General features: G+C 37.2%; 2 protein-coding genes across 2 annotated transcripts in view; one reads left to right on the top strand and one right to left on the bottom strand.

The window, feature by feature from the left end:
- The first annotated feature begins 4,364 nt into the window (after positions 1–4,364).
- The window catches only part of LOC106879706 (uncharacterized), a 34,900-nt gene continuing 21,764 nt past the window's right edge, over positions 4,365–17,500 (top strand). Inside the window, exon 1 of the mRNA XM_014929391.2 lies at positions 4,365–4,481. The gene's annotated coding sequence lies outside the window, so the exon portion shown is untranslated. The remainder of the gene's footprint in view (positions 4,482–17,500) is intronic.
- Positions 5,528–17,500, bottom strand: part of LOC149131459 (uncharacterized) — a 20,834-nt gene continuing 8,861 nt past the window's right edge. The window contains exons 2-3 of the mRNA XM_089338790.1: positions 8,210–8,324; positions 5,528–7,055 (exon numbers count right to left, since the gene is read on the bottom strand). Of these exons, the coding sequence (XP_089194916.1) occupies positions 8,211–8,324 (114 nt within the window). The 3' untranslated portion in view covers positions 5,528–7,055; position 8,210. The remainder of the gene's footprint in view (positions 7,056–8,209; positions 8,325–17,500) is intronic.

The following is a 17,500-nucleotide window of genomic DNA, read 5'->3' on the forward strand; positions in this document are numbered from 1 at the left end:
TATCAAAAGCACTGTTCTTTCAAATTACATGTGCACACACACACACACACACACACACATACATACTGATACCTAATCTCATGTATTTGATGAAATGTGTGTGTATATATATATTATATACATTTATATTGTATGTATACATATATATATATATATATACTAGCAGAAATACCCGGCTTTGCCCGGGTTAAAGAGAATAATGAAATCTAAAAACGCCGTCTAGACTACGCAACCCTCAACTGTTAGTAGCTACGATACCATATTTCTACATTAATAACTCTCCAATCCATGCCAGCATGGAACATAGACATTAAGTGGAATGCCAGTCTCTCATCTAGGAGGGCCTTGAAATCAATGTTACCAACTGGGGACTATGTGTGTCGCAGTGATAATAAAAAGACCCAAAGGAGGTCTGCAACGAAATAATTTTACTCAACACTTTGCAAGTGAATCAGTGGAGGCAAAGATGCGTCTCATTTACTTGACAATTTATGCACCACATTGCAGAAATCACAATGAAAGTATATCTGAAAGGGTAGTCTTACACTGTTGTACCGTTGAATTACAAATAATGCTCATCTGTTATGTTCGGGTTAAAATTTCATCAACATCAAAAATATATGAATTTTCATGGGAGTTATGGCCGTTATACATAGAATATAATTTTCAAATTTCATAAAGATCCGTTCAGTACTTTTGACGTAGTTTTGGATAAGAAAACAAATGACTAATGTGTGTGTTTGTGTGTGATGGGTGTATATATGTATAGATATCTGTATGCATGTATATATATGTATATATGTGTACATATTACATGTACATCTATATATATATATATATATATACATCTACACATATGTATACATATACATGTATGCATATAGATCTATATCTATATATACCTATGCATATACGTGTACATATACATGTATATGTATACATATACATCTCTTTCTCTCTCTTTCTCTCTCTCTGAAAGTATCTGTCATTACAGTATCGAAATGTGATTGTTTCAGTTAGTGGAATAACGTGTACATATACATCTATATGTATACATATACATCTCTCTTTCTCTCTCTCTCTCTCTCTCTGAAAGTATCTGTCATTACAGTATCGAAATGTGATTATTTCAGTTAGTAGAATAGTTTCATTTTTAAAGTGAAAGTATTTGACATGAGCGTTTTTGTTTCACTTTTGACACGTAATACTTAAATAGTGGAGGAGATATTATGTTGCCGTGGGCTCGAACTCTGCAAGAAGTTAAAATTTTTTTTGGCTAAAACACAACTGGAACCCTAAGTAAGGCATCTGTAAAATTTGAATGAAATTGGTTGCGTCGTTCTCGAGTTTTAGGGATTCACACAGACAGACAGACAGACAGACAGACAGACAGACACACATTCTCATTTTTATATATATATAGATATATATATATATATATATATATATATATATATATATATATATATACCTATATATGTAGGAATGTATGTATGTATGTCTATAACAACATGAACAAGAATGGAGAAAGTCACGTCTTCAATTGATGATGACACCATATAATACTGATGACCATTTCTATTGCGCCAACATTCTTAGATGTAGATAAGAGGTACAAAATGCCAGTGAAATCAATCTATTGGAAAATTTATGCTAACACAATGTTATCAAGGTAAGCGAAAACCTGCTGAATTGAAAGTGAACTGAGATAATATCTCCAACACAACATTTTCCATCAATCAAATTCACAGACAAGAAGTGGAAAGTAAGGTAAAGAGAGCAGGAGTGAGAGAGATGATGGCAGAGATGTGTTGGGACAGGGCCCTACCCCAAGGGACATTGGGTGTGTGAGGGGGTATAGAGGCTTGGGCAGGATTAAGGCGACCGTAGCGAATGGTGGTGAGAAATATAGGAGAGGTTTGGTATGTGGGGTGGATTTGCAGTGGGTGTGTGAGGGCAGAGGAGTTGATGATGGAGAGCAGCACAGGGAAAGGGGAGGAGGTGATTGGTGGAGACAATAGGTAATGGAGGTGTGAGGAGAGGGGAAGATAGGCAACTGAAAAAGCCAGGGGATGCAGGATGTGTCTACTCTGCTCTCAGCTGACAGAAGAAGTGATGAGTGTTGGAAGATGAAATGGAGGTTGAGAAGTGGGCTGACGGGTCAGCGTTCCTCATGGATAAGAATTACCCGGGTGGTTTTAGGATGTCATTTCTGCTGTGGTGGGTGGATCTTCGTGAGTAGAACAAGGGCCAGATATCCTGGTCCTTTGTCATTTCCTTTATAAGGCTCAGCATTTTGAGATCAGCTTTCAGTACTTCACCCCATGTCCTCCTGGGTCTTTCTCTTCCACAAGTCCCATCCACTTTAACTGGTCAGCACATTTTTATGCAACAGTCCTCATCCATACACATCACATGACAAAACCAGCACAATCTTCTTTCTTGCACACTGCATCTAATTCCTCTTACACTCAACTTTTCCCTCAAAACACTCACACTCTGTCACACATTTACCCTGACATTGCACATCCAGTGGAGCATGCTAGTTTTATTTCCTCTCGTCTTTGCATGTCTTCTGCATTCAGGGCCCACATCTCATTATCATGTAGCATTGCTGTTAGTACACATGCATCATACAATCTTCCTTTCACTTGGAGAGAGAGAGAGGGAAAGATCTTTGGTTGCCAACAGAAGTAAAAGCTCTTTGAACTTTCACCATCCTATTCATATTCTAGCAGCTACACTTTCATTACATCCTCTTCCACTGTGAATTAGGTCACCTGCGTAGTAGAAATTATCTATTCGTTCAGAATATTTGAGGAAACCAGCTTTCCATGCATCTATAGTCTTTATGGCTCCTGTACATCTTCCACACACAAACACTCCTTTCTCTGTTAGCCCTCCTGCTATTCCACTGCACCTCTTGTGTGTCCATAGCTTGCATTGGGTACACCTAATGGAATTCCTGCCTACACTTTTCCTATATGTCTAGTAGGGCCATTAAAGTGAAGTGGGTAGGGTCCTGTCTGATTTCTTGCTTATTAAGACCTATGCTAAGTTTACTTTAAGACACCTGGAATTTCTTTTCTAATTCTGTTACAGATTCTTCCAGGAGGAAGATCTAACATATAGTTTTATATTGCAGTGTCCATTATAGAAATAGTAACTCTCGAACAAAGAATGATTAAAGAAGCTTCAATATGTTACAGTCTAAATCATTAATATTCCATATATAAACACACACACACATATATATATAACCATAGACATATACATGTGTGTGTGTGTATATATATATATATATTTATAGATAGGTATTTACACATGTGTATATATGTGTGTATGTATGTAATTCAAATGAAAAGATTAAACATGAATAATAATTTGTGAGTAATTAAAAATGTACACATCTGTGAATACAATATATAGTTCATTAGGAGTATTGATATATAATTCTGGTGTATGCCTTGTGTACATACATACATTCACACATATATGTATATGTATGCATACATATATATATATATATACATATATATATATATATATATACATATATATATATATATATATATATATATATATATATATATATATATATATATATATATATATGTATGTATGTATGTATGTATGTATGTATACACACATGTATATGTGTGTGTATGTATATATATATAATATATATATATATATATATATATATATATATATATATATATATATATATATATATATATATATATATACACATATATATGTGTGTGTGTATATATATATATATATATATATATATATATATGTATATATATATATATGTATATATATATACATGTATATATATATACATATATATATATGTATATATGTATATATATATATGTATACCTATATATATGTGTGTACACACACACACATATGTGTGTGTGTGTACAGATATTATGCAAATTGTTTTTTTTTTTTAATAAAATGAATGTCCATGTACATAGGAAGCTGAAATTCTAGGATGTTGGTACAAATGCTCTTTGTTAATTGTGGCTAAAATTCGACACACATCTGATCTGTTTTTCGTGAGTAATTAAGAATTTACTGAAATTGGCTGTCTGAAGGTTTTATGCAAATGTTGGAATTTATATTTTTACAATGTTAATAATATGTTTTTCTCTATTTTGCAGGTCACAATATAATCATGGTTTAAAAAGAAAGATATCACAGCGTCTGAAAAGCAGAAAATAACTAAGCTTTGAACATTTCAAAGCAACTTGGCTGAGGTCATCGAACAATCAAGAAAACAATTGAAGTTATAACAAAGAACAGGAAACCAAGGTCTTGGAAGGGGTTCAAGAACTCGTCCCTGAGAGACAAATGTCAGCTGAAACATGTTAAAAAGCCAGCAGATGGCTTTTAAAAGGGTTTCCAGAGGAACTCAGCAAAACAGACAAGGTCAAAGAACCACTTGACCACAAACAGCACCAGGAGGGGTAAGTGACACTCCCTCTTTTTTCCTTTCCTTACTTCCTGGCCAGTATGGCTGTTCTTAAAGTAGGTTCTATAATTATACTTGGCCTGCGGTCATCGTGGAAGCAAGGACGCTTGTGCAATGACCTCACGTGGCTGAGTCTGGATATAATTGCCGTCAGTAAGAGCAGGATGATGGACACACAGGCCTTGGCTCCCATTTTCGATGACTTTGAGATTTTCACATCTCTTAGTCGACCAGGAATGGCAGTGTTGTTCAGAAAAGGCCTGGATCTTGAGATAAGGTCTGTCTTCCTGGACCCGGAAGTCAGTCGGTGGTCTTGGATGTGAATGATAATGAAGGCAGTGTTTTTAGACTGGTTGCAATATATGTACTGACTGGAGTGAGGCACCTAGAGTTTCTCAGACACCTCTTGTAGAAGCATTTTGTGGATTTAACCTCTTTGTTAATCACTGTGTTTCTTGGCTGTTTACACGTTAAACCTCACTGTCCCTCAACCTGTGTATCGTCCTCTACGTTTTGTGTTTGGCCCTGGTGACCAATAAAGAACATATCATCATCATCATCATCATCATTATTATTATTATTATTATTATTATTATTATTATTATTATTATTATTATTATTATTATCAAGGTTGTGAGCTGGCAGAATCGCTAACACGCTTGGCAAAATGCTTTGTGGCATTGTGTTTGTCTTTAAATTCTGAGTTCAAATACTGGCAAGGTCGACTTTGCCTTTCATCCTTCTGAGATTGATAAAAAAAAGTACCAGTCAAACATTGGGGTCAATGTAATTGATTTATCCCCCCCACCCACCCACTCGCTCCAAAAAATAAAAATTTCAGGCCTTATGCCGTTAGTTAAAAGGATTGTTTTAATTTTTATTAGGATTTCTTATTCTTCTTGAATGAAATCATGCAAAAGTGGTTGATACTGTAAGTGTACCAGTAATACACTAGGACTCGAGGTGATGTGATACAAAAAGACCAATTCCCTAACAAATATAGAAATAAGTTGTTTTTTAAAAAAAGGAAAAAGAAAGAAATATAATTCTTAAGAACAATTTATTATTATCGTTAATTTGAATGTGTTAACATGACATTAGCATTAATGATTATCTAATTAATTGTTACAATTATTATAATTATTATTATTACTATTTTTATTATTGTTATTATTGTTATTATTATTATCATTATTATTGTTGTTTTTATTGTTATTAATATGTATTTATTTACTTGTGCTATGTTTTTGCTGTTCTCCTCATGTGTTCTTTGTGTGTGTGTGTGTGTGTGTGTGTGTGTGTGTGTGTGCACACGTGCTTGATGCCGATTAACTTGTTTCAGTCCCTGTTGTTTATCCATGTCATCTTGATATTTGTTTTAACTATATTTCTGGTTTATTCATCATTGTTTCACAAAGCTAGGTATATATACACACACACATATATATATACACACACACATATATATATACATACATTTTATATGTGTGTGTGTGTGTGTGATGATATGTATATATATATATATATATATATATATATATATATATACATATAGGGGAAATTACATTAAATATATGGGTTTGAGTTTAAAGTATCCCGACGTATGTTTCACCATTGTGGTCATTTGGAATTCTGCACTGGATCTTCCAAGAATAACGGGAAGCTTAACCACAACGGATCATCATCAGAGGAACATTTCATTACAGAGAAAATGCAACAAAGTGTTCTTCTGGTTACCTGTTGTGTTTAAGCATCCAACTGCACTCAGAATGTGCAATGCTGTCATCTGCAAATAACTAAAATGGGGAAATGCAGGTAGGAATAAACGATGTTAAATAAAGCATTTATTGTAATTTCTCCTACATTTGCTCTGTATATTATAACCCGTAGTGCTACCCGCAAGTATAGCAGTCACCAAACCACTAACCTGGAAGCAGACTGGATGAGGATAAGCTATGTGGAGCTCTGAACTCACCAGTAGCAGTTGTACATCTGTTTGTACACACAAGATATACTATATACAAATATGTGCATGTGTGTGTGTGTGTATGTATATATGTATATGTGTATATATATGTATGTGTGTGTTTGTGTGTATATGTGTGTGTGTATATATATATATATATATATATATATATATATATATATATAGTGCTGGTAGTTATTTAGTTACTTCTCTACGATGGTTTCGTGACAGTATGCAGACATTTCGACAAAGTGATTTTCATAGATTTCACTGAAGAGGTGTCTAAATTCCTGGACAGCAATGTGAAACCATGGTATGGAGGGTAGTGACTTGTGTTATGTGTATGTGTGCATATATTTGTGTATAATATATCAGGTTACGAATATGGATATGTCAATAACATTCCTATTTAAATATACTAACTGCCATAATTAAGTATAATATCTATTATATTTTTTGTGCATGTTTATGTGTGTGTGTGTGTGTGTGTGCATGAAATTATATTTGAATATGGGTTTTCTATTTCTAATGGTGCCGAGTTGTTCTTCTGTGGTCAGCAGCATATCTGCAAGGGATTTACATTTTCTTCAAACCGCAGCTGACCTAAATTTCAGGAAAGAAAAGAAAAAGTATTATACAAAAAATCATTTATACATACATACAAACATGCGTGCATATATATATATATATATATATATATATACATACATACGCACACACACACAAGGTCTGATCAATAAGTATCCGGACTGTTGCCATAGTAACGAAGCTAAAGCACGCAGAGTGAAGCCACTTGGCACAGATTGATCCTGAACTCTGATGTGCATGCACACTAAGTTTTAATGTTCTAGCTCAGTTAATCTTTTAGGCATTACTGTAAACATAGAGATTAGTAGATTTAGTTTTGATTGTAAGATGAATGAGAAATTATTCTAAGAATGTTTAACCATCTGCTTAACATTCTCCAAAATTTAGTTTCTGATATGAATAAAGATATTTTGATCCATCATATAGTATGGCCCTATATTATAACAAGTCACTTTAGAATGGTGGGACCTCTAAGTAGATCTGTTACATAGCAAGATTTACTGAGCCAGGAAACAGAAATACTATTAGAACCTGAAGACTCTTCTGGTTAAATCCAACTTCAATATATATACATACATACATACATATATATATATATATATATATATATATATATATATATATATATATATGTATGTATGTATATATATTCTAATCTGTGTATGCTGTAGCTTGTTGTCAGTAAATAGACAGCCCAGTGCATTGGTTTGTTCAGTGGCCTATTATGCTGCTCAGACAGCCCTGCATTGTTAATTTGAACTTTTTCAATTGCGTAGTATTCCATTATCTAAACAATTGTCATTATATGGGCAGTTGTTAATATCAGTACAGTTACAGGATTGTTTATTCACATCAACTTCTGAGATCCTCTCAGTGCTTAATTGATTAACAAAGGAAGCAAAGTTTCTTTTTTTACAAGAAAAGTTTTTGTTAATGATCCTACAACATCTATACCCCCTAGGAAAATGCCAACCTACCAAATTTATGGATTCTGAGCTGTATTAATTTTCATAGTAATATTGAAGTTGTATGGAAGACAATGTATTGGAACACTGTATGGAAAGAGTGTACAAGAGAAAATGGATGAAAGCAGAGAGCAGAAGCAGTGCAGGGAAGCAATGAATGGAAGAATTTGTATGAAAACAATGTTAGAATTTGCATATACTTACCTTAGATAGCAGAGACCAGGATGGAGAAAATGGCACCAAAGAGCAATACGTGGAGGAACATGCTCATACGGCCATTCCATTGATATATACCACAGCCACCACTTTTGGTTGTCGTCTGCAAAATAAAATTGCTTTACGTCAGTCAATGAGAAGAAAATTTACGTCCATTTATTTCAAAATTACATCCCCTGAAAGGTAGCATCCTTGATTTTAGTTCTAAATAAAGATGGGGATACTGAAGAACAGGTGTTATATAACGCAGTGTAATGAGCAGGACACCATGGATCGTTAGTGTATGTTTCTTTATGTGTTGTGTAATATCAAGTGTTTTAAGCTTTGCTTCTATCATCATCAACATTGCGTGTGTGTGTGTGTGTGTGTGTTTGTACGTGTGTATGTTTACACTCTGTGCTGACCAACAAACCGTGGCATTTGTTGATGTTCCCTATCAATCACTAGCATGATAGATAGGTAAAGGTTATTGACCGGATGTGGGTCTGCTTGTGAAATGACATCCTGTCGATAATAAGTGGTTGTGTTAAGGGGGTCAACTGGCAGACTCGTTAGCATACCAGCAGTATTTCATTGGTTCTTACGTTCTGAGTTCAAATTCTGCCAGGGTCAGCTTTGCCTTTCATCCTCTCGGGGTTGATAAAAGAGGTCCCAATTGAACACTAGAGTCAATAAAATCAACTTACCCTGTACCATCCCCCCAAATTACTGCTCTTCTGCCAGAATTCAAAACCAATAACCACTAATCAACAAAATTAAATGTATTATAATTATTCTGAATGCAAACCAACTTTTTTAGACTAGTTTTTCTTGCTGATTTCAAACTTCCAATTCATTTCTATGCAGCATGTATCAGCTTTTCAGTAGATCCAATGCAAATGTTTACATATTTTGTGTAATGAAACCATTAACGCAATAAATAAGGAGATGTTGGTTTTAGGAAGGAAATGAGTTTATTGACTTAAAAATCATCACAGTCATTCTACAAAGAGTGAATACACAAGAAATGGATCAGACGAAACAGACAAAGTTAGAACAACAGAGTTAGAAACATTGTGATTTGGATTCCCTGCTGTGTTCCTGATCTGGTTGATCACGGTAAAGTGTCCAGCAGAAGTCAGCCAGCATACTGTCATTCCAGAAGCCTTGGTACCGTTTCTCCATAGCACTGGTGAAATCTTTCACCATGTTTATCAGACATGGCTCCAAGGTTAATCTGCAAAGAAATCCAGATGGGAGTCCAAGAAGTGAACTTTCAAGGACATGTGACGACCCATTCCTGAGTAACGTTTCGGAAGGTTCTTGATTCCATCCTTGTGGTCCATTGCCTTCTTTGTTGCCCAAGAAATCCTCACAGATCCAATTAAAAGCATTCCAGGCAGGCAGTCCCAGTTCTTCAAGTGTTGTCTCGAGTACTTCTCTAATTTGGGATCCGACAACTTCACCTGTGTGATTTTGGCAAACTTTTCTATAATATACTCAAACCCTCTGGCATTTCTCTTCCCCAGTGTCTTTACAAATTGCTTCATCAGTCCAAGCTTTATGTGCAAAAGAGGCAATAAAACATTACATGGATTTACAAGAAGTGTATTCTTGACACTAGACAGTCCTGACTGGTATGATGTTCTTGTCTGCCAGTTTGATTCCGAATAATGTCTGTCAATTGCCTGACAATCCCACAGGCACAAGAACCAAGAATATGTTGTGAAACGTGACTGTGTTCCCATTAACATTGCAATCACTTTTAAATCTCCACATCTTTCCCATGAGTATCTTTCACAGGGAAGGGCACGAAGTAATAGTTCAATATTCTCACATGATTCATGAAGAGGAATGGAGGGCTTCCAATGACCATTATGGAGAAGTACAGCTTTTAAACTTCGTTTTGAAGAGTCAATAAACAAACGCCACTCTGCAGGATCATGATTTTGTGATAAACAATTGAAAAGTCCATCGATGTCACTGCAAGAGAAAAGCTGGCCTTCAACAGAAAAACACGTTTGCAGAACCACACTTCTCTACCGAAAATAACGGTGCCAACAGTTCTGCTTTGTCTTTTGAGGTGGGTGGGTCTCTGACAGGGTCCTTCAGTTCAGCTTGGGAACATTTCTCAGGTTCAAAGCTGTCGTCATCAGCCACGTAATCATCCTCAGCAGCACCATCGTGACAGTCAGCATCATCATCTGATGTTTCAATGCCATCATCTGGTGGAACTGGAATTGGCAGACTGCCATTGGGAGGCACAGGTCTCTTTGCAGAATCCAAATTGTGATACGCAATTTTGTGTTTATTCTTCATAGAAAATCCTGTGACATTTACTTTGTATGTACGTATGCGTGTATATATACATACCTACATATATATATATATATATATATATATATATATATATATATATATATATATATATATATATATATATATATGTGTATGTATGTGTGTATATACATGTAATATATATGTATGTGTGTATATACATGTAGGTGTGTATCTATATATATGTATGTATGTGTATATACACACAATAGTGGTGGTGGTGATGGTGGGGTTCTTTTTTCATAACAATTCTCCCTTTTATCTTTCAACAATAATTAATTATGAAGAAACCACAACAATGACCCAATTCCATCACCCACCATCGCCACCATCATCACCATCACTGCCACTACAACTAACATAGGTTCCCCCCCCCCACCGCCAACACCACTATCACCACGACTACCATCACTACTATCACCACCACAACCATTGCCACCCCCTCCCTAGTTGCCATGGTAAAATCTAAAGCAGTATCCTGATACACCCCTTAATGACCAAATGAATTACAACACCTGACACCCCTACCACCACCAACATGTGTGCTATCAGTCCATCTCTTCCTTCCATCCACCCATTTCATCCCTATGCCTCCCCCCCCCCACATTCACACAGACACCCCAACTGACCACTGATGACCTCTTGATTATGGACAAAATTAACAGAGACGTTATGGTGTCCTTAAACGTATTCAGCTCACAGTCACAAGGTCGTGAGTTCGATTCCCAGGTGGGGTGGAGGTGAATTTATCTCACGCTGCTCCAGCTCCCCCTGCGGCAAAAATGAGTTATACTTGTAATTCAAAAGGGACAGCATTGTCACATTCTGTGTCACACTGAATCTCCCTGAGAACTATGTTAAGGGTGTGCATGTCTGTGGAGTACTCAGCCACTTATGCACTAATTTCAATTTATTTCTTTGATTAGATCAACTGGAACATTTGTCATTATAACCAATAGTGTGCTAACGTTGTGTGTGTGTGTATCTATGTGTATATACATATATGTATATATATATATATATATATATATATATATATATATATATATATATATATATATATATATATATATATATATATATATATATATATATATATATATATATATATATATATATATATATATATATAATTAAACCTTGGGAGAGGCATTATGCCGGTAATAAACACACGCACTGGTTCAGTCCTTTATTAATTTAATTTATATAGTTTTTTGTTAAATTATTTCATTGCACTCTTGCAATCTCTTCAGTAACTTGTCTCTCCACTTCCATTTATTTTGAATATATGATCTGGCGTTGTTTTGGCGTTGTTTCGAAACTGTTTGGTATGAGCATGTGAGTGTGTGCAAGTTCGTATGTGTGCACGCTCATATGTGTGCACGCACTTATGTGTTCGTGCTTATATGTAAGTATGTGCGTCCATATGTGTGTTTGTAACAATTTCGTTTATATCAGATCAGATAGAGACTTTTTAATTAATTTATTTACGTTCATATTCCGCATCATATGTGTGAACAACACATGCAACCATGGGCAATTGTAAGGCCCTCATCTACGTGTATTTGGTGTTTAAAATTGGTTGCGTTTCAGTTATGAGGACCGACTCCTGTATTTGTCGCAACGATGCGTCACCGGGGTGTCTAGACAGGATTTCTATGTTAATTCTGTTCAGTACACCACCATGTTGTTCTTTGGCATGCTGGTAGAGCACCGAGGTTTGTTTTTGATTATTATAGTCCCTCCAATGAACAACATGGTGGTGTACTGAACAGAATTAACATAGAAATCCTGTCTAGACACCCCGGTGACGCATCGTTGCGACAAATACAGGAGTCGGTCCTCATAACTGAAACGCAACCAATTTTAAACACCAAATACACGTAGATGAGGGCCTTACAATTGCCCATGGTTGCATGTGTTGTTCACACATATGATGCGGAATATGAACGTAAATAAATTAATTAAAAAGTCTCTATCTGATCTGATATAAACGAAATTGTTACAAACACACATATGGACGCACATACTTACATATAAGCACGAACACATAAGTGCGTGCACACATATGAGCGTGCACACATACGAACTTGCACACACTCACATGCTCATACCAAACAGTTTCGAAACAACGCCAGATCATATATTCAAAATAAATGGAAGTGGAGAGACAAGTTACTGAAGAGATTGCAAGAGTGCAATGAAATAATTTAACAAAAAACTATATAAATTAAATTAATAAAGGACTGAACCAGTGCGTGTGTTTATTACCGGCATAATGCCTCTCCCAAGGTTTAATTGTATTTCTTTCAACACACGTATCCACATCAAGAATCTTGCACACGAAATACACATACGAAATATATATATATATATATATATATATATATATATACACACACACATATATATACATATACATACACACACGCATATATATATATATATATATATATATATATATATATATATATATATATATATATATATATATATATACATATATATATACATACATACATACATACATACATACATATATATATATATATATATATATATATATATATATATATATATATATATATATATCATCATCATCATCGTTTAACGTCCGCTTTCCATGCTAGCATGGGTTGGACGATTTGACTGAGGACTGGTGAAACCGGATGGCAACACCAGGCTCCAGTCTGATTTGGCAGAGTTTCTACAGCTGGATGCCCTTCCTAACGCCAACCACTCAGAGAGTGTAGTGGGTGCTTTTACGTGTCACCCGCACGAAAACGGCCACGCTCGAAATGGTGTCTTTTATGTGCCACCCGCACAAGCCAGTCCAGGGGCACTGGCAACGATCTCGCTCGAAAATCCTACAGGAGCCAGTCAGGCGGTACTGGCAACGGCCACGCTCAAAATGGTGCATCTCATGTGCCACCCGCACAAGAACCAGTCCAGGGGCACTGGCAACGATCTTACTTGGCTTGCCGGGTCTTCTCACGCACAGCCCATTTCCAAAGGTCTCGGTCCGTAGTCATCGCCTCGGTGAGGCCCAATGTACGAAGGTCTTGCCTCACCACCTCAGCCCAGGTCTTCCTGGGCCTACCTCTTCCACGGGTTCCCTCAACTGTTAGGGTGTGGCACTTTTTCACGCAGCTATCCTCCTCCATTCTCACCACATGTCCATACCAGCGCAATCGTCTCTCTTGCACGCCACAACTGATGCTTCTAATGTTCAGCTTTTCTCTCAAGATACTTACACTCTGACGGGTATTCACATTGACATTACACATCCAACGGAGCATACTGGCTTCATTCCTTGCGAGCTTACGTATGTCCTCAGCAGTTACAGCCCATGTTTCACTGCCATGTAGCATGGTTGTTCGTACGCATGCGTCATACAGTCTGCCTTTTACTCTGAGTGAGAGTCCCTTTGTCGCCAGCAGGGGTAAGAGCTCTCTAAACTTTGCCCAGGCTATTCTTATTCTAGCAGCTACACTTTCAGCGCACCCACCCCCACTACTAACTTGGTCGCCCAGATAGCGGAAGCTATCGACTACCTCTAGTTTTTCACCCTGGAATGAGATAGAAGTTGTTTCCTGTTTGTTTGCAGTCTTTATTGCACCTGAACATCTGCCACAAACAAAAACTAACTTTGCTAGTTAACCTGCCTTTGATGTTGCTGCACCTCTTATGTGTCCATAGCTTGCACCGGGTACATCTTATAGAGTTACTACTTACTCCTTTTCTACATACTGAGCAGGGCCATACTCATACATGCATATATGTATATATATACACACATTCATATGAGTCAGTTGCCTGACGGAAACTGAAAGAAGCCTGTGAAAAACCTGTCTGGCCATAGAGAAATATTACCTTGCTTGGAAACAGGTGAGGTTTGGAGAAGAAAAGCAGACATTAAATGATGAAGACCATCATAAATGATTGTCATCACCATCACTGTCATCATCATTGTCATCATGATCATCATGGATATATATGTATGTGTGTATGACCCCCCCCTTTGTCATTACCAAATGTTGCAGGCTGACAAATATGTTAATACTGCTCAATTGATGAGGAAACACACACACACACACACACACACACACACACACACACACACACACACAAACAAACACACACACACACACACATACACACACACACACAGTATAAAATAAATATTAAATACTTTGTCACAGATGTTTGTTTCTCCTTAACTCTGAGACAGATGTGACAGGCAGGGGGAGGGGGATTAAGGTAGGATTTGGTCCAAGGGAGTGGGGATTAAAGTAGGGTTGGAGTGGTGGTGGTGGTGGTTTAAGAATCTAATTCCACAGATATGTAGGTAGTACATATAAGTCAATATTTGTCAATATTTCTGGGTAATTAACAGATGTTGTTATTGATGGTGATGATGATGATGATGATGATGATGATGGTGGTGGTGGTGGTGGTGATGTTTAACTTCAGCTCAGTCTTGATCCTACAGAATTATGATCAGAGACGTTCCAACTGTGGCCTTCATGCCTTTTTGTTCTGATGACAGAATATACCAAGAACTACAAAATCTAATGTGTCCTACCTTGTTACTGTTTAGCCCAAGGTCTACCTTGATGAGACAGACCTGTGATCAAAGGCATTCAAGCTGTGACCATCATGTCTCTTATTCAAACATGGTGTATCTTGGACTTCATTGTGTCATGTGCCCTTCTTTAGCTCTAATTCAGCTCTGATCCAGCAGCCCTATGACCAAAGCCGTTCCAGTTGTGAACATCATGCCTTTTATAAAGACACTGTGTATCTCGGGCTACATTATCTGCTGTGACCTTTCTTGTTGTAGGTCAGGCCTGACCCCGCAGCCCCCAGCATCAAAGCTATGTAGGCACCGTCTATCTAAGATTACATTATCTAATACGATCTGTTGCTATGAAGCAATAACATCTATACACAAAATGACCACCACCACCACCACCACCACCACCACCACCACCGCCACCACCACCACCACCACCACCATCATCACCACCAATGCCACTACCACAAACAACAACAACAACTACTGTAACCCCCACCCAATCCATGCATGACTAAAACTAAAATAAAAAGAATAACAATAAAAAAAAATTTTTTTTTAAAGAAACAAATAACAGGAAAAAAATCGAAGCAAAAAGAGAAAAAAAAAACAGGTTGATAAAGAAGAAAGCAATTCTGCATTTGAGATTAAATGATAATAAAAGCGTTTGTTTGAGGGCCATTTAAAGGGGAGGGGCAGGGTGCGGTAGCAGTTGTATTGGCCTGTTAGAAATAGTAGTGAAATCTCCCTCAAATCACGTGCAGGTAAAGGCGTGGCTGTGAGGATAAGAAGCCCGTTTCACAGCCACATGGTTGCTAGTTCAATCCCACTGCACAGCACTTTGGACAAGTGTCTTCTGCTTATAGTGGCCTTGCAAGTGAAGTTCATTGATGGAAACTATGTGGAAGCCTTTCATGTGTGTGTGTGTGCGTGCGCATGTGTATGTTCAAGCGTTCTGGTTGAAGAGTTCCAGAGTCTTAAGGAGGGTGGATCCACCCCTTAACCACAATTGTTCCCCAGGTCTCCTCTGATCCAGACTCAGAGCACCTGTCAGGGTCTTAGTCTGCTTTCAGTAGTATATGACTGCTGGCATGTAGAAATAGTCAGGTTGGTGTCTGAGGATGCAGTGAGCCTACTGGGAGTGGTCTTTGAGAAGGCACTCCTCTAGGACAGGGGTTCCCAAACTGGCGTCCATGGACCCCTGGTGGTCTCTAGAGGTAGTACTGATCCAGTCAACCCATGATTAAAAGTGTTCTAAGTAACAGCAACAGAGCAGAATGCATGTGATGATGTAGTCCCAGATACACTATGCCTGAAGAAAAGACAGGATGATCACCATTGGAATAGCTTTGGTTATAGGTCTGGCCTACTGGTTCAGGACAGACCTGGGGCTAAACAACACCAACTTGTACTGATTAACTGTTAAGGTAATGAGGTGTGTCGTTTGGTGGCAAGGGGCAGCTTCAAACAACCTGGGACACCTGTAATATATCTAATCAATAAATTATTGATTCTATAAAGAATTTTGTTGGAAATTTATTCATTTCTCACTGAAACTATTTTTTGTTGTTTCTTGATTGAAACTTAACAAAATTTGCATATGTCTGAATTCCCACCAGTGTGTGTGTGTGTGTGCATGCATGTGTGTAAGAGTGCACTTCGATTTTAATAGTTGTTTTTTTCAAAGGGAAATGACAAAGGAGCATAATCGGCATATTTTGCTTTTTGAGTTCAATAAAGGCCACAACACAACAGAAAGTGCGAGGAATATTAATGCAGTCTATGGGGATTGGACAATAAGCATAAGCCAGTGTCAACAGTGGTTCCAGAAATTCCGAGCTGGAAGCTACAGCCTAGATGACGAGCCTCATGCTGGAAGATCTGTAGAGTTCAACGAGTTCAACAAGGACGTCCTGCAAACCTCGGCGACACAAAATCCCATCTTAACTATTGAGAAACTGGCAGAGAAGCTTGGATTTGGTCATTCAACCTGTCATTTAGGTCAGCACTACAAGAAAAACGACCATCTTCGGTTTCAAGATGAAAAGTGCTCTTCCATCAGGATAATGCTCAACCACATACAGTGAGGGTGACATTCCAATGGCTGGAGCAGTTTCAGTGGGAAATGATGCCCCACCCACCACATTTGCCGGACATTGACCCCTCTGATTATTATTTATTCCACAGTCTTCAAAATCATTTGGATGGGAAAAATAGGAATTCTGTAGACGAGGTCAGAACAGAACTGGAGGATTATATTTCATCATGGACAAGTGAAATTTGGAAGAGGGGCCTTGCAGGTTTAGCAGATAGATGGAAGACCATTGAAGGAGAGTATATTTTAGTTTTAAAAAAAAGAACTTTGTTTATCCTAATTTTGAAAAATA

The sequence above is a fragment of the Octopus bimaculoides genome, chromosome 21 (assembly GCF_046866305.1).
Source record: "Octopus bimaculoides isolate indiv1 chromosome 21, ASM4686630v1, whole genome shotgun sequence".
In the NCBI taxonomy this organism is placed as follows: domain Eukaryota; kingdom Metazoa; phylum Mollusca; class Cephalopoda; order Octopoda; family Octopodidae; genus Octopus; species Octopus bimaculoides.